The following is a 26,067-nucleotide window of genomic DNA, read 5'->3' on the forward strand; positions in this document are numbered from 1 at the left end:
CCATCACCTTTCTTCTGATCTTCGAAGAATCCACCCATGTCACAAAGTCCTCCATGTTCCTTGTCACAAGGAATGCAGGATCAGCGGCCGTCTCTGGCCCTATCCGTGCATGCCCCTGCTTGATGTATGTTACAACTTTCTTTAGATGCTCAGCAAACTTCAGTTTCACTAGAACAGATGGCAATCTGCGCTTGAAACCAAGGTTGGCCGAACCAGTGCTGAGACCGATTCTGGCTGAACCGAGTCAAGCCGGACGGTTCGGTTCTGTCCGATTCTGGCCAGGTATGGCCAAAGCCAATCAGGGGTCAGAACTGTTTTCTATTTCCGATCCAATCCGATCGGAGACCAGGTCGGCTCGGTTCGGACTGAATCGGCCAGTTCGGTTCGGTTCAATATTTCTTGCTTGAAAGACAACATACCAGAAAGAATGGTGATCAATTTTTTCCTAGGGCCTATTTTTCCTATGTAGTTCATCATCAAGATGCAACTTTTAAAAAAGTAGATTGGTCCAGGCAAGAGTCAAAGCCCTAAGAGCAATCTCCCACACTAAACGAATCGACAATCTGAACGGCTATGCAACAAGTCAAAGGTGAAATAGGGGCTCTTGCACAACTGCTAGTTGCTGACTTACTGTCCTTACTACTTGCTAGTTATTATGGAGCGCTGGCATAACTTAGTAAGCTTAGTAAAAAAAAAAAAAAAAAAGCTTAGTAAGCTTTTCAAAGAGCTTCTGCATCATGTTTTGCTATTTCTACATCAACAAGTGGTGTTTGGTTGGCCAAAATGAAATAAATTGGAAAAAAATATTTTTATAGTAAATTTCCTCTCCTTATTACTCTCCGGTATATAATTAGTTGAATGTATGGTGCTAGTTGGCTTCACTTTCTTTTTTATATATTTTTGAAAATAAAAAAAATATTTTTTTCTATATTTTTAATTTTAAAAATATAAATACTATTTGATGTAGTAAATATTTTTTTAAAATAAACAAATTAATGGTGATGGATATGGTGGTGTTGGAGCATAGAGGTGATGATTATGTTGATGGTAGAAAAAATAGTTGTACAATGAAGGTAGCGATGATGGCACGGTAGTGTGGTAGAGACGAGATTATGGTGGTAGTTGTGGTGATGGCGACGACGATGGTGGTGACGATATTGGTGGCAATGATGGTGGCAGCGATGGTGGTAGTGATAGTGGTGGCAACATGGATGGTAGCAGAGGGTACTAACAATGTGGTAAAAGCAATAGCTATGATAACAAAGTGGTGGAGACGACAAAGAATGTGATAGTAATGGTGATGAAAGAATGCAGTAATTTAGTGGAGTTGGTGGTGACATGGCGAAAATAATGATGGCAATAGTAGCAGTGTTGTTGTTGTTGTTGGTGGTGGTGTTACAAAAATACGAATTTCTTATTTTTGAAAATATTGAAACTAAAAATTTCTTACTTAAAAATTTAAAAATAATTTTTAAAATAAAATATAAAAATAATACTACCATATATACATATTTATATATTTTAAGTTTTAAAATTTTATTTTTCAAAATAAAAAATAAAAGTGACGCCAAACAGATCCTAAGAGTAGCAAATATGCTTGTTAAATTTATATTAAAATAATTATATTGGAACCATCCATATAATTAATTTTCTTTTTTGTTTGAAAAAATTATGCGTCCTTTCGCATAATATTCGTAATCATAGGTAGGATTCCGCAATTTACGGATGCATACCAAACACCTTTTGTCCCTCACACGTGGTAACCGCCTACCGGTCCATCCATCCGCATTCCGGACACATCTAACAAACCTCATCCAAATCAAATGCAATGTGCTGATCACCTGATCGATGTTTCCTGTTCTATAATTCACATGAAATCCTTCCTCCCACTTCCCTCTCATAAAATCATTCCCTCCGCCATCGTTCTCTCTTCATCCATCTGCAAGTAAACGACGAATGAGAGGAGAAACCGAAGTCTTCTAAGACGACCGAATTGTTCGCTAATTAAAAGAAAGGAAAGAAAAACGTGAAACGCTTCCCCGATCCAGAACCTAGTTTTCTTCTCTTCCCCAATTCCCACTCTTCCTCTTCGATCGCGAGTTCTTGAGGGCTTGGATTGAGATCGATTGCATTCTTGGATCGCTGGTGATGTCGGCAACGAGGTATTTGAATCCGATTGGGGGCGCGACCATCGACTCGGCTCCCCTCCTCGGCCCCCGCCGCGACGGTGGCGGGGACGACCGCGGGCCGCGAAACGGGCGGCGGCCGAGCCTGCGGGGGGCGGCGCGGTTCTTTCAGCGGGCTAGCAGCCGGCGTACGATGCGGGAGCCATCGATGCTTGTGCGGGAGGCGGCGGCCGAGCAGCTGGAGGAGCGGCAGAGCGACTGGGCCTACTCGAGGCCGGTCGTCTTTCTTGACGTCCTCTGGAACCTGGCGTTCGTGGCAGCGGCGGTGGCGGTTTTGATCTTGAGCTGGGAGGAGAGGCCGTCGACGCCCCTGAGGCTGTGGATCGGGGGGTATGCGCTGCAGTGCGTGCTGCATATGGTTTGCGTGCGCATTGAGTACCGGCGGAGGCATCCGCCGCAGGGGGCGGAGGGGTCGGAGGATGGCGGCAGTGGGAGCCGAGGGAGCTCGGGGCCGAGCTCTCCCAGGGAGGTGGTGGAAGGCGGTGGTTATGATGCTGAGCAGGAGCAGGACGAGGAGGGGACCAGGTAAAAGAGTTAACAATACTTTAACAAAGTTTGTTATAGTAATTTCTTTCTGTCATTAAGTTTGATATGCCATAGTTCTTTCTTTTAGGTTTTTTGAACAATAACTACAATAGGACGGATAGGAACCAAAGGGGAAAAATTTTAGATTGTTGTTATGTTATATTCATGGTCAATTTGTAGTGTCCCTTTTGAGGATGGTTAGACAATCTTATATAGCAGTGATCGTGGATAGGAGAGTTAGATTGTTTAGCTCTTGCTCTGAAATCAACAAGTCGGAAGTTGTGACTCGCTTAGCTGCTTAGAAGTGCCTTCGAAATTAGTCATTTATATGAGGAAAAATAGGAACATCTCTTCATGTAAGTTTCCTGTATATCGAAAATACTGAGGAGTTTGAAGGGTGTGTTAGGTGAATCCTTGGCAAAATTCTCAGAATGGAGGATCAATTTAGAAAGACATTTCTCCTGATAGTTCAGACACATTTAGATATTTTTGTGTGGTGTTTAGCTTTTCTAAGTTCATGAGTAAACCATAAAATAATTTCTGAAATGTGTACCAAAAAAAAGTGATACTATGCATCATAAATTCCTTATATCTTATAGAAGCAACATTTCTTGGTCTTGATCAACTAGTAACCATCACATTTAAGTCTTATCTTATGTGATCGGCAACCCTTTGCACTCAGACTTTAGGATATTCTTCATTATGCATTTGTTGGTTATAATTGCAAAGGTCTGCAACTTGTCTGATATTCAACTGATTTTTAATACAATCTTATTAAGAAGATGCTTTTAGCCTTAGCTACCTTTTTTTTTTCCTGAGGGTGAGCCTTGGTATGACTATAAGGTTGCTTTATTGTGACTTAGATGTCATTGGTTCGAAATATGAAAATAGGCTCTTTGTACGTGGGGGTAAGATTGTGCACATCTAACATCCCTAGGCTCGGTGTGGCGGGAGCCTCGTTGCTTTTTACTTCTTTTCTTTGTACTTAATTACTCATCAAACAAATTATAATTTTTTCATGTTACTCATGAAATAGTTCATCATTTGTTATCAGTATCCTGCATTTCTTTTCCTCCATTGGAGAATGTCCTATGTCCACTGCCTAGGAGGAGATCTAGGAATTTGCCTATATCACATAGGTGCAAATGGATCACAAAATACAGGAGCTGAGGCTGTTCCTAAGCTGATTTGCTAACTTAGGTCCATTCCTAACACTTAAAGATCAAAGGGCCTCATAGCCAAGATAGGCTGGTGGATCTCTCTAGCCATTGTAGAACGATATGCTACACGGAATAGATCGATCGTGCCGGCCCAAGATTTAGAACAAACACCAAACAAATAACAAAAAAGAGATGCTGGAAGAAAAATAATTAGGTGAGAGAAAAAAAATACTTTATTAAAAAGAACGAGCCACACGAAAAAGCTCTCTCTCACTCTTCACCAAGAAGATCAATTTTTACGCTCTCCTTTTCTCTCTTTTTTCACACCACTCTCCTTTTCTCAAGCCACATTCCTTTTCTCAAGCCACACTAAAGAAGACACCAAGGTCCCAGTAGGATGTTTGATTCCTACTCAAATTCAACACCCACTAAAAAATAAGACTTATCACTACTGAAGGATAAGGATAAGACTTATCGCTACTAAAGGATAAGGATAAGACTTATTGCTACTGAAGGTTAAGGATAAGACTTATCGCTACTGAAGGATAAGAATAAGACTTATCGCTACTAAAGGATGAGGATATTTGGAGAATAAAACTAGCAATGATTCTCAAGCTTGGTTAGGCGAAGGCAATTTGTTCTACCAAAAAGGAAAATCAGTTTTAAATATAGAAAGATGCTTGTTTATATTCATTGGGCCTAAGTGATAGGCCCTGGTACTAGAAAGAGGGTTATCAGATGGGAGGACAAATTTGTTTCTTGTGATGGGAGGTGCCATAGTAAGAATTAAGATCTATATATCTATATTGGCTACTGTCCTAGTTTATGTTATAATTACATTTAGGTTGCCGAAAGACTTGATCTCACGAGGAGAGGACTGAGGTGTGCACAGGAAGAAGGTCCTATTTGCTTGGTTGGCTAGGCTGTTTAGAAATAAAAAATAAGAAATTATGTATTACAAAGACGTAAGGAAATAGTTAGTGCCAATATAGTGGTGGTGGGTGTATGCCCACTGCTTGGAGCATCTTGTTGGAAATAGAGCTATGAAGTAAGCTCCACCCATTACTTGGAAGATTGAAAGATTCATACTAGTTTTGTAAATAGGTCTTCTTTATGGTATATAGAGACTTTAGCTATTCTTATGGCGAAAATTAGTGTTGTACAAGTGACTGAGTTATCTCTTCATTGCTACTTCATCTTTAGTCTATTTGGGTGCACAAGTGTGAGAGAAGTGCTTAACTTGAGTTGAATAAAAAAAAATGATTTCTAAATCTGGGTGCTTGGCATCACGGATTCTGGGAAGTGCTTGTGAATGTATAGTTGTTGATTGCTGCACATGGTCTACCTTTGCAAATCAAATATGGTTATGCTCAACTTTGTTCAACTATGTTAGAAGTAGTTAGATAAGAATAGAAACATTATATTTTTACTAAAGTCACTACCTGAAAAGTGGAGGTAGATGTATTTGTCTAATTGTCTTATGTACCAAAACCATGGAGCTGGACCACTTACATGACTTTTAGGTTTGCTTTTGTGAAACCAAACAGACCCTTCAAGTGATATAGTCATATTATTGCTTGATAAATGTGTGTCATCTTATAAATAATTGAGGACTGCTTGTTGCTCCAGAAAACACTCTCTCTTAATTCTGAAGGACAGTAAGTATAGAATTTGGCCCACCTGAAATTTGGTGAGGGTTCATAGTACCAGAATTCATGTAGTATTAGAGTATGCAAATGAATGAACTTCAGGATGCAGTTTTCAAGTTGTATCTTTTCATAGTTGCTTGATTGCATATTATTTCATTAATCCTTTTACCCCAGCTTTGTCCTGTGAGGCAACTTGGTGCCATTGTTTCTCACTCTCTATTTTAAGGTACTTGTTTTTATGCTTACTTTTTGTTTCATATCTTGACCTCCTTTTGAACTTTGATTTCATTGATGACTGTAAACTGAATGAAAATATCAGTTAAGTAAGGTAGATTGAAATATGCCGTCCTTCTCTATGTTTGATAAATGGTATTTTTTAATTCTTACTTTATGAACAGTTGCACAAATATAAAAGTGTGACTTGTTTTCATTCCTTATCTTTGAGACAAATAAAGAACTCATTCTAAACGAGTTTCTTTATCATATCACTGTTTTATGTTGTGTTGCCCAAGGTGACAACCCAAGAGGGGGGGGGGGGTGAATTGGGTTTTTCTAAATTTTTAGTGCTTTATAAACATCCTTAGTTGAGTGCGGTGAATGCTTTCTTAAATTACTTCAATGAATTAAACTATAGCAAAGATGAAAGATAATGCAAGAATAATCACAAGTGAATCCACAACACAAACACCACGATGTATAGTGGTTCGGTGCACCCCAAGGCACCTACGTCCACTCCCCAAGCGTCCCCTTGGGAATTTTACTATAATCCCTCAGATTACAGTAGGATTGTTTTTCGGGCTCACAATCCAAAACCTTTACAATTTGGTTTTCCGGGATCACCAAAAACCTATGTTGGTTTTACGGGCTCACCAACGAACCTTCACAATTGGTTTTACGGGTTCACCAACAACCTACGTTGGTTTTACGGGCTTACCAACAACCTACGTTGGTTTTACGGGCTTACCAACAACCTACGTTGGTTTTACGGGCTTACCAACAACCTACGTTGGTTTTACGGGCTCACCAACAACCTACACCGTTGGTTTTACGGGCTTACCAACAAACCTTACAACAAGAATAGATAAGTAAAGAATGAAAGCTCCTAAATGAGCAAATAAAACAATTATGAGCAACAAAGAAGAGTTTAGAATATAGTTATCCCTTTAATAAGGCTCTTCTCTTCTTTGTCAAGATTGCTTCACTCTTCAAGGGTTGGTGGAGCTCTTAATGTCTCTTGGAATCTGCTCAACCACTTTCTTTTGGCTCTTGGAATGAAGCAATTGAATGAAGCTTGCCTTGCTAGGGTTTTCTCTTGAATGCACTTGATGTATTTTCCCAAGCTTGCTTCCTCTGATGAATACTCCCTCTTAAATACTTCTCCAACCTCCAAATAGTCCTTCCGGACCGTTGGATTGAAGAAACTAGCCGTTTATAGCCGTTGGGAGTCCAAAAAGCACTTCTGCAGAACTAGCCGTTATGCTTCAGCCCGTGTTTGGGTCGGCTCAACCTGTCCTTGGGTCGACCCAATTTTCACTTGGGTCGACTCAAACATTCCTTGGGTCGATCCTCTCAGAAAACACAGAAACTTGAAATTCAGCCTTCCTTCCCTTGGGTCGACCCAACCATTCTTTGGGTCGACTCAAAGTTCACTTGGGTCGACTCAACTTCTTCTTGGGTCGACCCTCTCAGTAATTCCAGAGAACTATTTTCTGTCTTCTTTTCTGTCTTGCCTTTGGGTCGACCCTCTCAGGGTTTGGGTCGACTCAAGCTTGGGTCGACTCAACTTCATCTTGGGTCGACCCTCTCAGTAAATCCAGAGAACCATTTTCTTGAGTTGTTTTGAGGATCTGGATGTTTGGGTCGACTCATGCTTTTCTTGGGTCGACCCAACTCACTGTTCATCTGTGCCATTTTTGCAGAAGTGTGCCAAATGCTTTCTTGATGTGCCGGGGTCGACCCAATCATCCTTTGGGTCGACTCATGCTACACTTTGCTGCAACTCAAGGTTAGATCCATCTATATAAACAATGAAATGCATCTTTATCTTATTATACGAATTGTACTGAGAGTAACAGACTTATAAATGATGTATCAAGTTAATTTGCATTTCTAATTTGATATAGCCTCAATAGTTATGTTAATCATCAAAATAACATTATCATCCTCAATCTCCCCCTTTTTGATGATTACAAAATATTGAGAGTAAGCAAATTGGTATTCATATGAAAAAGTACTTTTGGTTCAAGAGTTTCAAAATAGTCTTATTTAGAGTTTGTATAAATGAACCAAGAGCTCCCCCTATCCTATCCAAATGGATGCCAAATGATTTTTAGCTTTGCTCCCCCTTACTTTTGTATTTCATTAAGACAAAATTTTCAAAAGTTTGTGTCAAATCAAGAGTTTCAAGTCATGTATCGAGGCAAGAAAAATCTCTATGATTATGTGCCAGATTCAGATTTTCTCTTTGTTAAATGTCTCCCCATTTAGTGTATAATACATGTCTCCCCCGTAAGTATACAATATATACCTTTTATATTTTCTTCCTTATACGGTCTTTGTTTATAGAATTATCTTTCCTATAGAATTTGCTTCTAGTTTCTCTCTTATACTTTCTCCCCCTTTTTGTCATCATCAAAAAGAATGAATGGCAATGGATAGTATTGTTATGACAATCACAAAGATCATGACTCAAGAGAAATATTGTTTATGCCAAAAGCACTATGTTTTAGAGAAGAAATACAAAATACCACAAAGAGCAAATATAAGTCAAAACAAATACAAAGTTTGGGAGATACTTTAAGAACATACTTTATGATAATGCTTTAGAGTTAATCAGTTTTAACATATTCAACATATTTCAATCAAAGCTGATTTATATTCAATTCAAAACATAAAGCATTATGAACATAAAGCACAAGGCAATATTTCATTCAATGGATGTCAAATTATTGTAAGCATATGAATCACGTAACTCAAGGCAATAATGTCAGGGCAAGATGATGAGTATAGATCAGAGCCAATTAAGGTAGTTTCAAAATTATGATGAGATCACATCAAATTTGATGATTTTAACATTCTTTTAAAGTTCTTTTACCTTTCTTTCAAAAAGAGTAAATCTGAAACAATTTCAGGGGTAACAGATATCATCAAAATCAAGGATGAAAAGTTTGGCTTTAAGAATGAGACATTTAGGATGTGAGCCAGAAGTGATCTCTAAATGTAGATTCCAAAGATAGTTTTCAAATCAAGTGTAGATGGAATCTTTTTCAAGTTATTTCAAGGAGTATCAAGAATAATATTCAAAGAAGGCACGAATGAAAATTCAACACCTTTTTTTTTTTAATATATTAAGTATATAGCAATGTGAGAGCAATCTAATTAATTTTCAGAGTATAGTATAAGAGCAGATAAAGATCAAAACTTATATACTCGAAAAACATAAGATTATGTTGAATCCTTAATTCTTAATGACTTTAAAGTTCTTTCATGATATAAAAGTATTGGGGCATAGATACCAAAATATGAATTTATGCAATGTAGGATACATAAAATTCAGGACTTTGAAAGTTCTTTTAAAGCTCTCTTAAAGACTTTCTTTTACTCCTTTAAAGATCATAGCATCAAAATCAATTAAAATGAATTGGCTCATGATTGAAACACTAAAGTGCAAGCCAATAAGAGCTCATTAGTAGATTCCAAAGTAAATTTCCAATACTAAGACAAATGGAATCCTTTTCAATTAAATTTTCAGAAATAAATGATTTATCGATGAATACAGATGGAAATCCAACTTTCAAAAGATATTCAATGAAGCACAAAGTTTAATACCACTTTACATTTAGTATTCTTTGTCTCATCTTTAGATGCGAATTTATACGATTAAGTTCTATATGATCTCTCACTCTGAAATTTTCTTTCTCCCCCTTAATTAATCATTTCATTTGAGAGTTTAGAGTTTGAAGATAATTTTCAATAAAGAGATTGAGTATTTAAAGCTCCCCCTCAAAAGATGCATTTTCTTTCAAACCCTTTTTTTTTTGTTCTTCTATAATATCAAGAATGTAGAGTGATCTAGAATTTTTCAAAATTTATAGCAATCACTCTTTTTAATCTTTCAAGAATAAATTATATTTCCTCTTATTATTTTTTTGAATATGTATGGAAATATTAATCAGAAAATAATTCTTTTGAAGCTCAAATTTTTTTTCAAAAGTAATTACATTTTCTTTCCTATAAGAATTATTGAAGTGAGTTGAAATATTCTAAGCTTTAGGATCATTAACTCTCTTCTTAAAAATAGCTTTTCTTTTTAATGATAGAAGCATTTAATTATGTAGGAGAGTATATTCAAAATATTAATTTCTTAGTCATAGTTTTTCAGCAATGTATATATGAAGCACCATAAATCTTTTTAATATCAAAATAATATCATATGTTTAGAACCATTTATTTGCAATTAAGATCATTGAAAAACACATCATTTAGACCAATTTCAGTACACTTATAAGATAAAAAATGATATGTTTCAGATGCGTAACGGAGCAAACAACCAAGGTATCCAAAGTAATTCTATTTTTCTTAAACCGTAGTTTTCATCTAGAAATCATATTGAGTTATTCCCCAAAATGATGCAATCATTGAAGTATATAATGAAAGTTACAAAAATGCAACGATAGAAGCATTTTTAAATTAAGTTTAAGCTTTTATACAAAATCAGATTCTGAATTTCATAAAAAATTTTCAAGGAGGCTTTTAGGATTATAATTTGAGATATGCATCTTCTAAATTGTAGCTCATCTTAAATTATTAAGATTGAAAACACATATTTCAAGAACATTAGAGCACATCCAGAATCTTTGTAATTCATATTGAATTTTGGTACAAATTGGAGGATATTATGTACTAATGTTAGGCAAGATAAAAGATAAATCAGAATCAATTCATTTTGCCTAATTTACAAATTCAAATTATTCTTTTCTTTTATTTTTCAAAATATATTCATTAAAACAAAATGATGTTGTTGTTGGTAATAACATGTTTCAATCAAATTTTATAGGCATGAAGCATTACAAGTTATATTTAGGAAAGATCCTTGTTATTTGAATATTGAAAGCACATAATTCATAACATCATGTTACATGCAAAACATAATATGCATTAAGTCATAACATCATGTATTAAAACATTAAGAGCAAGCATGTCAAGGATCAAAATTTATTCTTTTCAAATAAACTCTCCCTATTTATATATAATTCTACACTGATTTTATCCTAAAGGTGTGTTTTCAAGTGATCGAAACTTCATTTGGCTTTTCACAAGCTTTTTATATACTTTCATTTATCTTGTCATTCATTTCCTCATTTTTGAATTTCTTCCTTTAACCACTTAGTGAACATTCTAATCTTCATTTCTTTTGGTTTTACTTTTCTATGCTCTATACTCTATTTGCTCCCTATCCGGTGGAGTTGGAAGGGGCACGAGGTACTACCACTAGCCTCCCTCTTGTGCCGTCCCTAATATGCCCTACACCGAATAGTTGGGTCAAATAGTGTCGGGTACTACCACTAGCCTCCCCATTGACACCATCCCTATGATGAGCAATATAGAAGGGTTAAAATGTTCACTTCAAACTTTTCTTGTAATTAATTATGGATTTTATCTCTTCCAAAGGAATGTTCATATTAGTCTCACAAATGTGCCAAATATATTATGCTTGTTTTGCTTTTCCTAAAGATTGGAGCATATGCCTTTACTTAGATTTTACTTTCCTTGAATAATTGTTCATTTTCTTTTCTTTATCTCTCCCTCTTTTTGTTATTCTCAAGTAATTTACATGAAAGATCAGAATAAAGAATTAATCTAATATGCTGCATATAAATGTATATCATGCAAACAGCATTTTCATTATGCCCAATGATTCATAGCTTATCACAAGTTATTTTGAATTAGAGATTTGAGGCATAAACTTGTGTATTTCATGGTTATGCATTATATAGGAAAAAGTAAACTTCAATTTAATCACACCATGAAACAATTATCACTAGCATGAGAATGAAGCATGATATCAAGATGATCAGTAATTAAAGGTTTAATCATGCTACTATATAATTTCAGACTATTGATTTTGCTCAACTAACTCACAAGAGAAGAATTTAGATTACCAGTGCATTTAGCATTCTTCAAGCCAAATACCTTTTAGATTCTTTACACCCTTGGCTGAAGAAAATCTCTCCTTTTTTTTTTTTTGTTTGCAAGGGAATGTTTATTGTATCTTTCATCGAGGTATCCTTCAAGTTGAAATTTCTTGCTCATAAATCCTGTATCATTAGCAAAATCTTTTTCTTTTCTTGAAGGCAATTCATTAGGTTCTCTAGGATACAAAAACATTCATACAACATATTTCTTAACAAGATGACTCAACATGAGACATGACAGTAATTGAATTTGAGTCACTTTACTCAAGAGATTGCCTAAATATAATTATGCAAGCACATGTCACTTGAACTAAAGAGATAGTTTCATTAACCAAGATGGTTCAAGAACAAGCATGTGAGGCAATAGGAAGATTCATCAAGGTCAAATCAATTTCTTGTTTTCAGAATCAATTTAGCTTAGATTCTATTTGCTTAAGATAACTATCAATAAGACGTGCTAGCTAAGTTTTAATCAAATTATCTTAAACAGTTGTTTCTATCAAAATTCAGATTGTTACATAGAATCAAAATGATAAACTATATTCTCAATAAAGGATCTAGTTTTAATAAGAATAGTATGAATTGATATTTCTACAACTAGTATCTTTTCATTGAATATTCTATATGCATTGCTTGAAGAGTAATATCCAAAGAAATATTTATTTTATCAGATTTGACATTATTTTCATAAGAACATATCAAGCATGACATGTATGACTGAAAAATATAAAAGATATACAATATATCATTTTCTATTTTTCAGAAGATCAAAAGGAGTTTTCTAATAGAAACCATATGTATGACAAGCAATGATGATAGCTTTTAACAGAAATCATTTAAGTAGATGACTATCATACAACATGGTCTTTTTCATTTCTTCAAGGATTCTATCAACCCTATTTTATTTATGGTGTTCTTGGTGTAGAAACAATTGTATTCAATATTATTTTCTGTGCACAACTTAATAAGAAATTGGTTTTCAAAACTATGCCATGATACAATTTTATTTTTCATTTGAACCCTTTTTGTGAGTTTGTGCCAATGCAGAAAATATTTCAATTTAAGTGCCAAGAACAAAGCCAATGTAAGCTTTTGAAAAACTCAATGATGTAAACAACATCTTTAGATTTAGAAATTGTTTTTTTTTTGTTTGTTTCCTTAGTTAACATGCGTAGCAAACTTTGACCTTGCAGAAATTAATCTAAGTAAGTCAATGACAAGGTCTTTTGAGACTAAGTACATACTAGCATGAGTTAATGCCAAAATAAAGGTTTCTTTAATCTTGGTATTCATAGTGCATATATTCAAAGGCATACCAAGTACACATTCTCATGTTTATGATCAATAAAGAATAATGCCATGGAAAAAAAAAAAAACTCTCAATCAAGCATATAGAGAATTCATAGAGTTATTCTTAATAAATTGATTAATCATTTAGCAACTTATCCAATAGTGAGTAAAGCATACTATAAAATGACGTGATAGAATTATATTTCCAAGAGTATTTTCTATATCACAAAATTGATTAATACCTGCAATTTATGTTTTAATTGGATACTAAGGCAAAGAGAATGATGAGATGCAAGGATTACTAATTTCATTATTCTTTTCATTTCAATTACTTTTCTTAAGTATATTTTAAGTTTCATTCTTTAACATATGTCTAGAGCACCCAATGTCTAAATTAACATCTTTTGTTGGAGCCTTGAGTGCTAGACACACCTACAGAAAATATTCAGATTTTCAACTTAGGAACCCAAGCTCTTTTGGGTCCTTGTAGGTTAGCTATTATTATTCCTTTTGGAACCCATATTTTCTTAATAGCTATTTTGTCCATAGGCTTGCAAATTTTAGGATTACAAGGAGTGAATTTCTGCATCATCTTGTTAAATTTAACAAACATAGATTTAACATGAGTAGTAGATAAACTTACAATTTTCTGTTTTTGCCTATTAGGTTCATCAGATAAATTAGAATCTGTTTTAGGATAGATAGTGGAGGATTTAACACACATGTCATTAAGGGATTTTTGTGTGTACCAAGATTGATATCCTAATCCATCCTTTTCAAATTCAGCTCTTTGATTATTTATCATTAAGTTCAGCTTTTCAGAGCTGATAGTAAATTTTTCAACTATAGGCTTAAATTGTTAACTTCTTTAGTTAACCTTTCATTGTCTTCTGAAAGCAATTTATTATTTTTCTTAAGTTTATCATAGCTTTCAGTGAGAAGTTGGTTTTTTTGATTTAGTTCTTTATTTTTCTCAATTAAGATTTTAGTTTCATTAGTATGTTTCTTAATTAGTGTTTCATAATAATTAGACAGTTTCATTTTTTCATTTACTAGGATTTTCTTTTCATTCTTCAGGTTCTTATTTTGACAAATGAGTTTCTTATGTTCTTTCATTAGATCAAGAAATGCATCATGTAACTCATTAAGTGTAAAATCATTTTCAGTTTTATCATATATTTCATATTCAAAAGAGGAGACACTTTGTGTTTCAACACATACCTCGTTCTTGTGTGCCACAAGGCATAGGTTTTCAATATCTGCTTGCCTCTCATCTTTTTCAAAGCTAATTTTTGATTTACTAAAAATGTTAGTGCTTTCATATTTAACCTCTAGCATATTCCATATGTCTTTAGCAGTTATGCAAGAAGATATGCAATTAAATTCACTATCATCTAATGCACAAAATAGCACATTCATGGCTTTTGCATTTTGCTGAGCCATTTTCTTATCATGATTAGTGCTTGTGTGTGGTCCATTGACTATGATACTCCATAAATCATAGTCATGTGCTTGAATGAAAATGCGCATGCGTGCTTTCCAATATGTATAGTTTATGCCATTAAAAAGTGGAGGTCTATCAATTAACTGTCCCTCTCCTAGAAGACTATCTATTTGAGTTGTCATGATCTTTGGCTCTTGATCTTGAGATCAATAATTAATATTAGAGCACCTGCTCTGATACCACTTGTTGCCCAAGGTGACAACCCAAGAGGGGGGGGGGTGAATTGGGTTTTTCTAAATTTTTAGTGCTTTATAAACATCCTTAGTTGAGTGCGGTGAATGCTTTCTTAAATTACTTCAATGAATTAAACTATAGCAAAGATGAAAGATAATGCAAGAATAATCACAAGTGAATCCACAACACAAACACCACGATGTATATTGGTTCGGTGCACCCCAAGGCACCTACGTCCACTCCCCAAGCGTCCCCTTGGGAATTTTACTATAATCCCTCAGATTACAGTAGGATTGTTTTTCGGGCTCACAATCCAAAACCTTTACAATTTGGTTTTTCGGGATCACCAAAAACCTATGTTGGTTTTACGGGCTCACCAACGAACCTTCACAATTGGTTTTACGGGTTCACCAACAACCTACGTTGGTTTTACGGGCTTACCAACAACCTACGTTGGTTTTACGGGCTTACCAACAACCTACGTTGGTTTTACGGGCTCACCAACAACCTACACCGTTGGTTTTACGGGCTTACCAACAAACCTTACAACAAGAATAGATAAGTAAAGAATGAAAGCTCCTAAATGAGCAAATAAAACAATTATGAGCAACAAAGAAGAGTTTAGAATATAGTTATCCCTTTAATAAGGCTCTTCTCTTCTTTGTCAAGATTGCTTCACTCTTCAAGGGTTGGTGGAGCTCTTAATGTCTCTTGGAATCTGCTCAACCACTTTCTTTTGGCTCTTGGAATGAAGCAATTGAATGAAGCTTGCCTTGCTAGGGTTTTCTCTTGAATGCACTTGATGTATTTTCCCAAGCTTGCTTCCTCTGATGAATACTCCCTCTTAAATACTTCTCCAACTTCCAAATAGTCCTTCCTGACCGTTGGATTGAAGAAACTAGCCGTTTATAGCCGTTGGGAGTCCAAAAAGCACTTCTGCAGAACTAGCCGTTATGCTTCAGCCCGTGTTTGGGTCGGCTCAACCTGTCCTTGGGTCGACCCAACTTTCACTTGGGTCGACTCAAACATTCCTTGGGTCGACCCTCTCAGAAAACACAGAAACTTGAAATTCAGCCTTCCTTCCCTTGGGTCGACCCAACCATTCTTTGGGTCGACTCAAAGTTCACTTGGGTCGACTCAACTTCTTCTTGGGTCGACCCTCTCAGTAATTCCAGAGAACTATTTTCTGTCTTCTTTTCTGTCTTGCCTTTGGGTCGGCCCTCTCAGGGTTTGGGTCGACTCAAGCTTGGGTCGACTCAACTTCATCTTGGGTCGACCCTCTCAGTAAATCCAGAGAACCATTTTCTTGAGTTGTTTTGAGGATCTTGATGTTTGGGTCGACTCATGCTTTTCTTGGGTCGACCCAACTCACTGTTCATCTGTGCCATTTTTGCAGAAGTGTGCCAAATGCTTTCTTGATGTGCCGGGGTCGACCCAATCATCCTTTGGGTCGACTCATGCTACACTTTGCTGCAACTCAAGGTTAGATCCATCTATATAAACAATGAAATGCATCTTTATCTTATTATACGAATTGTACTAAGAGTAACAGACTTATAAATGATGTATCAAGTTAATTTGTATTTCTAATTTGATATAGCCTCAATAGTTATGTTAATCATCAAAATAACATTATCATCCTCATGTTGCTAGTTTTTAGTTAAATAGAAGCTTCTTATATTAATCCATAGTTTAAATGGAAAGAAATGCTCCTATCAAGCATGGACATAGATACGAGATATGGATACACCAATACAGATCTTGAAAATGTAGGATATGGTATGGCTAAGATATCACTATTAACATCTACTTACTATTTAATATATGTATGTATGTATATATGAAGTTACATAAAGTATAGTAGGATATCAAATAACCTAGTCCATACTTTATATGGTAATATCAATTTCCACAAACGTATCACCCAATCATCATGCAAATCTAAGGTCTACTGGATCTGTACTGGGGCTCGTACGGGCCAGGGATTAGTTCGATATGGTACGGGTTCATAATATACCATACCAGAACGTTCCAAAATAGGGAGAGGGAGGTCATGATATTGGGATTGACGGTGTTCGGTGAGAGATCTCCACCTTGAGAATGTTCGATGGGGGGTCATTGTTGTCCCCTTGGACGGCAACCACTAGTGGTGGTTCAATGACCCTCCAGTCAATTTATTGGATGGCATCAGTGGTGTTGGAGTCCTGGAAAAGATCTGGGGCAAGAAATCCATAAGAAAATGGTGTTGATGATGAAATCGGGGCCGGAGTACACCAGAAAGAAGGGAATCTTCCGGAGATTTTGATGTGGGAGGTTGATTCGAGGATCGAATTGGGGGGAGATGAGGGGTTTAGAAGAGGGGAATAAAGTGGAGAAGGAGAAGGAGAGGGAGGAAGAGAGAAAGAGAGAGAGAGAGAGGGAGCAAAGGAGGGAGAGAGAGAGGGGGCAAAGGAGGGAGAGAGAGAGAGGGGGCTTACCTAGGAGCTGTTGGCGCTGGTTGGTAGCGCGAGACAAGCGAGAGTGAGGCGAGAAGAGAGCGAAAGTGAACGAAATATCTTGCCTATTAAGCCATTTTGAAGAGTCGAATTGTCTCGGTTAGGGGCTGGTCCGGTTCGGTAGGTCTTGAATCATCCAGTTTAGGACAGTTCGGAAGTCCATGTTTCAATCCATAGATCCAATCCATACTCCATACTCCATACTTTAATATCCATATCACAAACTCCAAAATTAGCCATTCATAGCTAAAAGTTTAACATTCATAAAGAAAGAAAAGAGGAAAAACTCTCATTGCCAGAGGTATCAGGAAGTATCTTGAGTGTATCTCACAAATATATGGAGTGTGTTTATAATTTATTAAAAAAAAGGATACTTTATGTAAGTATCAGACATGTAGCCTAGAAAGAAGCATTTGATGAGGATCGATATTGGAATATAGATTTAGCAAGTCATTTGAAGTATTCGTGCCTCTTAGGAAGACATCTATTCCTAGACAACATTAGTAATATTTTTTATCTTCCAATGGTCGCTACAATAAAAGTTGGCACTCTTGGATATCCAGATCTTTGTTTGGTCGAATCCCTTCCTTCGAGATTGCAACATGAAACTTGACCATCAAGTTTTAATAAGAACCTTGACCAATAACCATTTTCCTAGCATCATATTTTTAGAGGGCTCCTAAGTGTTAGTGCAAATCCTATTTACTAGATGATTGTTTTTAAAGTAAATATGTATCCATGTGGAGTTAGTAAGGCATCCCTCTGTGAAAGTTAATTTCCATAAGATGCATAATGCATAGAAAGAAATAGTTTTGGTTTCACATGATAGGGCAAAAAATATTATAGGTAGGATAAGGGAGAAAGTGAGACTTGGTTATCACTTGGCCATAAAAAAAGAAAATTCCTTGAACCCACTATGGAACATCAAACCAATTCAATTAACTTCTTTTTGAAATTGAATCAGCATTTCGGGGTTGCCTCATGCCTATATGTTGTGCAATGATTGAACTCTAAATGATGCCAAAATTCATATCAGTTGTCAACGAACATTGATTTAGAATGATGTTAGACAAAACAAGTGATGCTTTAGACAAAAAATGGGAAAATATATACTGCCACGAAAGGGTAATTTCTTCATAAAACCATTTATATTATGATTTGTTGAATGTTGCTCATATTTTCCAAATTTTGGAAAATTACACTCTAATTTTTTTTGCTAAATACCTCTGGCATGTACATACAGATGTAGGATACTAATTTAAGAAACGTTCATATCTTTGACCAAAATTAAGAGTAAACAACAAAAATAACTGTTCCCTCATACTGTCATAATGTCTTTGGGTCTAGTGAAAGAATCAACAAGGAGATCTTAGGTAAGGTTAACACCTCCAGTAGTAAGCTACCCAAAAGTCGAATACTATGAGGCTAAAGTGGCTCATGAGAGTGTGATTTGCTAATTTTTAGAAGGCCCGTCACTCATCCAAAACAAGATTTTTAAGGGAAGCTATTTGAGAAGACCATGCCAAAGTTATCCGGCGGTATCCATGCTATATCCTTGAGGACAAGGATAATTTTCAAGGAAGGAGGAATGTTGCGGACCCCCCTCATGCACCACCGTCGGATCCCACAACCATGGAGGAGCCCGCGCCCGGATGATGCTAAAGGAGGGTCGTGCAACGGCCCAACTCAAGATCCGGGCCAACTACCTCGCTTGGAGGGGTGGCCGAGCCTTGGCCAAGCCTTGACCAAGCCTCAACACACTTGGCCAAGCCTTGACCAAGCCAAGGCTCCCAATGCTCGGCCAAGCATGTCCAAGGTCAGCCAAGAGTCGGCCAAGCATGCCCAAGGCACGGCGCACCCATGCGCGGCCCAAGCCGCGCCCGTCCAAGTCCGCCGCACGCAGCCCCGGGCCTTGCCGCGGCCAAATCCGGCTGGGCACAGGCCTGGCGAGGTTCAGCCAGCCGAACCTCGCTAGCCTGGGCACCTGGCCGCACACCCGCGCACCCGCGCGCCCCCAGCGCGGCCGGGCGAGGTTCGGCCAGCGAACCTCGCCGCACACTGCGCCTGCCCGCCTGCCGCCCGCGCGAGCCCGCCCGCCTGCCGCCCGCGTGCGCCCGCCCGCCTGCAGGCCCGTGCCCTCCTGGCGAGGTTCGGCCCAGCGAACCTCGCCGCATTGATACCGCCGGATAACTTTGGCATGGTCTTCTCAAATAGCTTCCCTTGAGTGAACACTTGCAAGAGAGGGCTTCATCCTTTATCTCTTGAATCGACTGACTAAATCGTGCCGATAATTGAATGGTATGGTTTGGTACGTCTTGAACCGCTTTGTTCGGTATGGTTTGGCTAACTTTAGTGATGCTCAATGTCTAAGGATGTAGGAGGATCAATCATAAATGTTTGAATGCATGAAAAACCTATTTTCTGCAAAAGCTAGATAGGATGTTGTATCCATGCTTTTTGTCAAAAGAATTAGGACAAAGATATCAATAATATTAGAGCAAAGGGATAAATACAATTGGACATTGTATATATGTACAGGCAGTCCATAGTTTTTTTTTTCTTTTTTTTACCATTATTTTGCACTAATCTCTTACCAAACATTTAATGTATGATTCTAGTAATTTAACCAGCAGTTGGCCATTTTTTTTAAGACCTACATTTCTGCATAATTATTCCATATGTACTCCCATCTCCTTAATAATAGCTAAAAATGAAGTTTCAAATTAATTACACAACTAATATCTTTTAATTTGAAATGAAAGACTGAAGTGGGAGGGAGACTTGTTGTATAATGAAGTCAAACTATTATTCAAAAAAAATAAATGCTACATTAGCTTCTTGAATATTATTGCCCATCTTTCATCTTCCACCGTTTCCACTATCTCAATTTTATCATCATTAAGTCTATGTTGATTAATTTTTTATTTTTTGTTAAGTTCTAAACAAGGGTACTTTTTCGTAACTGTTGGCATCTAATACTTTGTTATATACATATTTTGTTATAAATATGATTTCAAGTGAATTTTGATTGCTATTTATGGATTTATAATTAGAGTGCTATATGAAGTAATTTTGGAGAAATTTTAATATAGAGGTCTGTAAATTAAAATCAACAATTTTTAATTGTCTAGGAATTTCTTTACTAGAAAATTAACAACATTAGTGGATTGGTGTCAAAACCCATTTTGGATCTTGATAGATTTAGCACAATTTTGGGATCACCAGAATCACATTTTAAAGTAACCTAGGTGCCTTTGTAAAAAGCTTTATTGAGGCCAAGAGAACATTTTTTTAAAGGTTGGCAATCTTTTATTTGAATGGAAATGCTGAACTGCACTTATAAATTCAATTTGGTGAACCTATAAATTAAGGTTGACAAATAGCTGTCTTTTATGATGAAATCTTCACCCGAGTTCTAATTCTCACTTTTATATGCTCCCCCTTCAATAAAGCAGTCCGGAATGTCTTTTATTTTTTTGTTTTCTTCTTTAGGTCAACTGTTGATATTGTTTGTATTGTGGCTCTGATTCATTTTCTATATCACCTCTTTGGCAGTATTGCAAAACATCTGGAGTCTGCAAACACCATGTTTTCATTCATTTGGTGGATTATTGGATTCTATTGGGTATCTGCTGGAGGCCAAGCCTTGACACATGATGCACCACAACTTTACTGGTCATGCTCAAATCATATATATCCACATATTTCTTTCAAACTTGTTTCAACATGCTTATTATTATTATCATCATTTTTTTTGCATTTCTAATTGTTCCCTGGTTGATTTATGTTTGCAGGCTTTGCATTGTTTTTCTGGCATTTGATGTGTTCTTTGTTGTTTTTTGTGTTGCTCTCGCGTGTGTTATTGGTGTTGCTGTTTGCTGCTGCCTACCATGCATCATTGCAATTTTATATGCTGTTGCAGATCAGGTAGCAAACACAAGGACATTCTTCTTTTCCTGTAAAGTATTGATTGTGATTTATATTCTGGATTAAATCACTTTAATTTGATACTGTTTCAAGACTGCCAATTCTGTGTTGGAGCATGACGGTCACAAATAAATTTGACAGGATAGAACAGATCAATGCTAATTATTTTATGACAGGAAATTTTTTTTATCACTGATGACAAAAGCTTATCTTGGTAGTATGGAACATTGTTGCAATTCTATTACATAACATTAGCACCTGAAGACAGTAATATGAAATTTACCAGTATGCAATGGAATTCTATTGATGTCCAATAGCACTGGGTCAACCTCATACAAGATTCAGCTTTGATTGGAAAGGATGTTAAGAATTTTTTAGTTACATGACTCTGGCTAAAGCATGAGGCATGTGTTACACTAAACCTTGTCTATTTTACTCATGATAGACAGCCCTCCTGAGGCCTTTAACATGCAAGTGTACCAACAATGCAGTTATGAGGAGCACATGTGATTCTGATATTCTTTATCTTGTTACCCTAAGTAGTAAAGACCAACAACAGAAGGTGAAAGCAGATCATAAATATAGTGTGTTTTACATGGTGCTATATTTTTGTCTGTGCTGATGTTAAAAAATTAAGAAAATTTCTCATAAATGGCATGTGGGTTTATGCTTTTAATTTTTATTAAATGATGAGTAACTGATGGTATGGACAATTACTCATTTTAGCTTATATTGAAATACATATGCATGTCTGTCTGTGCTGCCGGCCAAATATGGAGGTTGTCCCTTATATTCTGTAAAACTTTGATAGTATAAGGCCTTCAGAAATAGCACCAAATTGAGGCTGAAAGAATTTATGCTAAATTTGTTTACTCACTTTCAAATGAAAATGCTTCTTTTTTCTTCTCAACATATATCATCTTGCTATTTTTTGTCCTTAATATCGAGTCAATCCGATGTATGAACTGCCATACAAGTATGACATCTTAGGAAAACATTGTCTGGGATCTATTAGTACGATCAGGTTTATGTACTCAATGATCTGCTCAAGAAATGCTTACAAACTATGAGCAGGACAGGCTTGTTTTATCTGCAAATTTAGCTAAATGTTTAAACACATTTGTTGTTAAGACTTTTAGTTGTTTCCACATAATCAGGCATCTGATTTGCCTGTACTGGCTTTTCTTTTTCCCCATTTTTAATCAGGACATCAGTTAAGCCTGCCTTAAATATTTGTTTTCTATAGATTTCCATGATAAATTATGTAAAGACTTTCTTATGTTGGACCAAATAGTTTATTTGTCATTTGTTTCCCTTCTAAAGCAGGAAGGAGCATCCGACGTAGTCATCTGCCAACTTCCAAAATACAAATTCCGAAGAATTGGTGATTCTGAAAAACTTGGTGGCGACATATCAAGGCCATCTGGTGGAATAATGACAGAGTCTGGCAGTGATCAACCCATCGAGCATGTTCTTTCAGCGGAAGATGCGGTAGGATATCTAGTTTGATTCTTCTAATTTTCAGCTTATTCTTTTTGAATGATTCAAAGTCAGAACAGTGTGACCTTTTTCCTGCTTTTGCTTTCTCCATGAAAGATGCTTTACTAGAGCAGATGAATGGTTCGTACTTGCAGTAGGTGGTTATCAAACTATGCCAGCCCATCATGGCATGCGCATTATATACATTAAACTCTATCCAGAGGTACACCTGAATCTTATGAGAGTAAGGATTTAGCAATAAATGGAATGAAGGGCCGCATACTAGGTGGCAAGCCCGTCTATGGGCAGAATTCTCATTAGTATGGCGAGGATAGGTAGGGGCAAATTCTCAAATGAAACTAACAAGCAGAACAAATTAATTTAGTCAAGCAGCTGTCAAATTCCTACTCATTTTCATTTTGCTTAGAACCTTTATCCTCACTGTTATGTCTATGGTTACTAAAACTTGTACTGGTTCTGCACTTAGTGGCTATACATTTTAGCCGCCATCAAGGATGGCTTTTGTTATATCTGTTAAAGCACCAAAGATTGTTACCCACAAAACTCTTTAAGAGAAGAAAAGGAGAAAAAAAAGAATAATGTGTCCCACTGTTATATTATAACAAAATGTACATATTTGGCAGGGAAAGAAGACCAAAAGTCTAGATCGTCTCATTCCCTATATTTAACATAAGTGGCAGAATTTTTTTCCCAAAAACTTATTGAGTCGCTTACATACTATATCTCTTATATGCGATTAGGGAAAGTTTGCATACTTGTTGCCAATTAAGGACAGGAAAGCAGATTGAGTATTTGGGGTTGCATCCAAAACATGTACCTTGAATTATTGAAAAAATTCCGAAACTATTTCAAATCTTCTTGTTGAATAGTTCTCTCAATATTCACCATGAACAAATTAATCAAGAAGAATTCAATTATTCATGAATTATTGTTTTGCTCCTCTCTTGTTTTTTGATGTGATTAAATATTTAAATATCTAACATAGTTCTATATTTTTTAAGAAAATTGAATTACTTAGCTTTCCTGATTTTTTTGTTGATTTTTCTGTTTTTTTAATCCTAAATCCCAAATCTTTACCTCAAGGCAGATTGTTTTGGAAAGTTCTCTTTCTTTTTTGTAAATCTTTTAATAAAAAAAAAAGGAGGGAGAGGGTGGGCCTTAGTATAATGGTCAGATTGCTCTATTGTGACTTGGTTGTCATGGGTTTGAAACACAGAAATAGTTTCTCCGCACTCGAAGGGTAAGGCTAAGTATATCTGATTCTTCTTAGATCCTGCAGTGGCGGAAGATCCACTAGGATTTTTTTTTTTTTTTGAAAAAAGGAGGGGTTTATTCTTTGCCTCTACCTGAGTATAGGTGAGATTCAAACTGGTCATTGGGTACTATTTCTCAATTATTGTTCTCTGGCAAGTTGAACTTGTGGCTTTGCTGATAAGACATGTTGACATCATGTGAAATTCCCTTGTGACGTGTAGGAGTGCTGCATCTGCCTCTCTTCCTATGATGACGGGGTGGAGCTGCGGGAGCTTCCTTGCAGCCACCATTTCCACTGCACCTGCATAGATAAATGGCTTCGAATCAGTGCAACCTGTCCCCTGTGCAAGTTTAATGTTATAAAGAGAAGCGACGATGGAATTGAGGAGGTGTAGAAGGTGCTTCTGGATCTCCAGCTTCCATCAACTTGTTCAAGTACTCCTGAAATGCTGTAATTGCCCATTCAGAAAATGAACGCCATCCATATTATTATTTGCATGAAATGTCTGTAATAGTCACTTGGGGAAGTGGAAATGCAATTTTAAGCTTGTAGTTCTCTGTCAAATAATATGCTTTTTCCGACATGCACACTTTGTTGAGAAGCGAACCACATAACAGGAGGATTCATTGTTTGGATACAAAAGTATGGAAATGCATTGCTGCCGAGAAAGAATGTAATATCATTGTCTGCCTTTTAGACATATAGAAATTAGATTAGGAAATATTTTCTTTCAAAACATCACATATATACTGAGAGGGGAACCAAGTAGCAGATAGATTGTCAAGAAGTATTATGGTTAAAGAGGATATTGGCATTTGATTCTAATTCTACTCTTCTAGGAAGCTTAGCAGCTTGTTGTATATTAACACCAGGCATCTCTTATCTAAGAAGATTTAATCATTTTTCTACTTAAAGTAAAATATCCTATCACCATCAAGGTTTTGGAGGTTTAGGGATTTTTGAGATGGGGGGTGGGGAAAACTAATCTGACATAGAGCTAGGGACAGGGCTTTAGTAAGTGGACCGATCTGCGCCCTACTCTCCAATTCCTAAAGGAACCTTCTTAAGGAAGTGAAAGCGCCTGGGACAACTAGCTAATAGGGGGGACGGAAGGACAGAGAGATTAGACCACAGCTTAGCTTGAGCTTGAGACTGAGTGCTTTCGAGAACGAAGTTTGTTGTCTGGTGATTGAGCTTGCGAGAACGAAGACAGATAGAGATCTTGATTTGGAAAAGACTGAGCTTGCAAAAAGAGTTTAGGCCATTCTGGACGTTTTCAGAATGGGGAGCTAGCCAATGCCAACCCTTTTTCGGACAGAGGAGGAGCTAAGAGCTCGACCCAGGCTTCTTCCTCTTTCCGAGAGATTCAAGAAGAAGGAAAAGCACTTGGGTGAGAATAGAAATATTGGCTAGTCTCTGGTGGAATGACTAAAGAATAAAACGAGGCAGGTTCTACTTTGTTCTCGTTAATTTTCTTTTCCTTATCTTTTAGTGGAATTATTAAAAACTCAATAAGTAAAAATTTGTTATATAGCCCATTGTTGACAAGACTCTTTGGAAAAAAAAGGAAAAAAAAATCATGTAATGCGCGCACATGAACAATGATGTCTTATTAGAAAAGATAAAAGATAATGAGATATTAAAAATCATTTGTAGAGATAGCAAGAGTTTTTGTCTTCATCTATGAACATATTTTAAAAATTAATGAGAAGATTTAACAATTTAGAAAGTTCAAATCCTATTAAGGCGTTGTTGATGTACACAGACTAAAATAATTAGACAAATGATAACCACGGTAGAAGACTTTTATAATAAAATATGACTAAAATTATGGTAAAAATTAATTGTTAGAAGGATATACATTAACAAAAAAATGTTCTACAAAGTTTTTGAAAATATCTATTTAAAAGAAATTTCATGGTTGGATCAATGGTGACCCACATCGAAGTAATAAAGTTATTAAACAAAATAGATTAATCCTACCAGCCTTAAGCTTGGCCAAATTAGATTCTATGATTAAATTGTTGGACTCATGGTACCTATGGACACCATTATGTTATCTCCTAGGAATAAATTTTCTATACTTGTTTTCAAAAAAAAAGTCAGTTTAATTTTCTTTTGGAAGATTCCAAGTTTTACTTAGTGAACTTAACACCAAAAATGAACTAGAACAACAACAACAATTTACCATTTAAAAAACAAAGAAAA

General features: G+C 36.3%; 1 protein-coding gene across 2 annotated transcripts; it reads left to right on the forward strand.

The window, feature by feature from the left end:
• Positions 1 to 1,908: 1,908 nt before the first annotated feature.
• LOC103716709 (E3 ubiquitin-protein ligase At1g12760-like) lies at positions 1,909 to 24,461 on the forward strand. Of its 2 annotated transcripts, none has more exons than XM_008804815.3 (5): positions 1,909 to 2,711; positions 20,733 to 20,852; positions 20,972 to 21,104; positions 22,428 to 22,595; positions 24,080 to 24,461. In XM_008804815.3, exons 1-5 carry the CDS (start codon positions 2,149 to 2,151, stop codon positions 24,251 to 24,253), a joined length of 1,158 nt encoding a protein of 385 aa, XP_008803037.2. In that variant the 5' UTR covers positions 1,909 to 2,148; the 3' UTR covers positions 24,254 to 24,461. The 2 variants fall into 2 exon arrangements, with proteins under 2 accessions (XP_008803037.2, XP_008803038.2); XM_008804816.3 differs by having other exon boundaries at positions 22,431 to 22,595.
• Positions 24,462 to 26,067: the final 1,606 nt, after the last annotated feature.

This window comes from Phoenix dactylifera, chromosome 18, assembly GCF_009389715.1.
Source record: "Phoenix dactylifera cultivar Barhee BC4 chromosome 18, palm_55x_up_171113_PBpolish2nd_filt_p, whole genome shotgun sequence".
In the NCBI taxonomy this organism is placed as follows: Eukaryota; Viridiplantae; Streptophyta; class Magnoliopsida; order Arecales; family Arecaceae; genus Phoenix; species Phoenix dactylifera.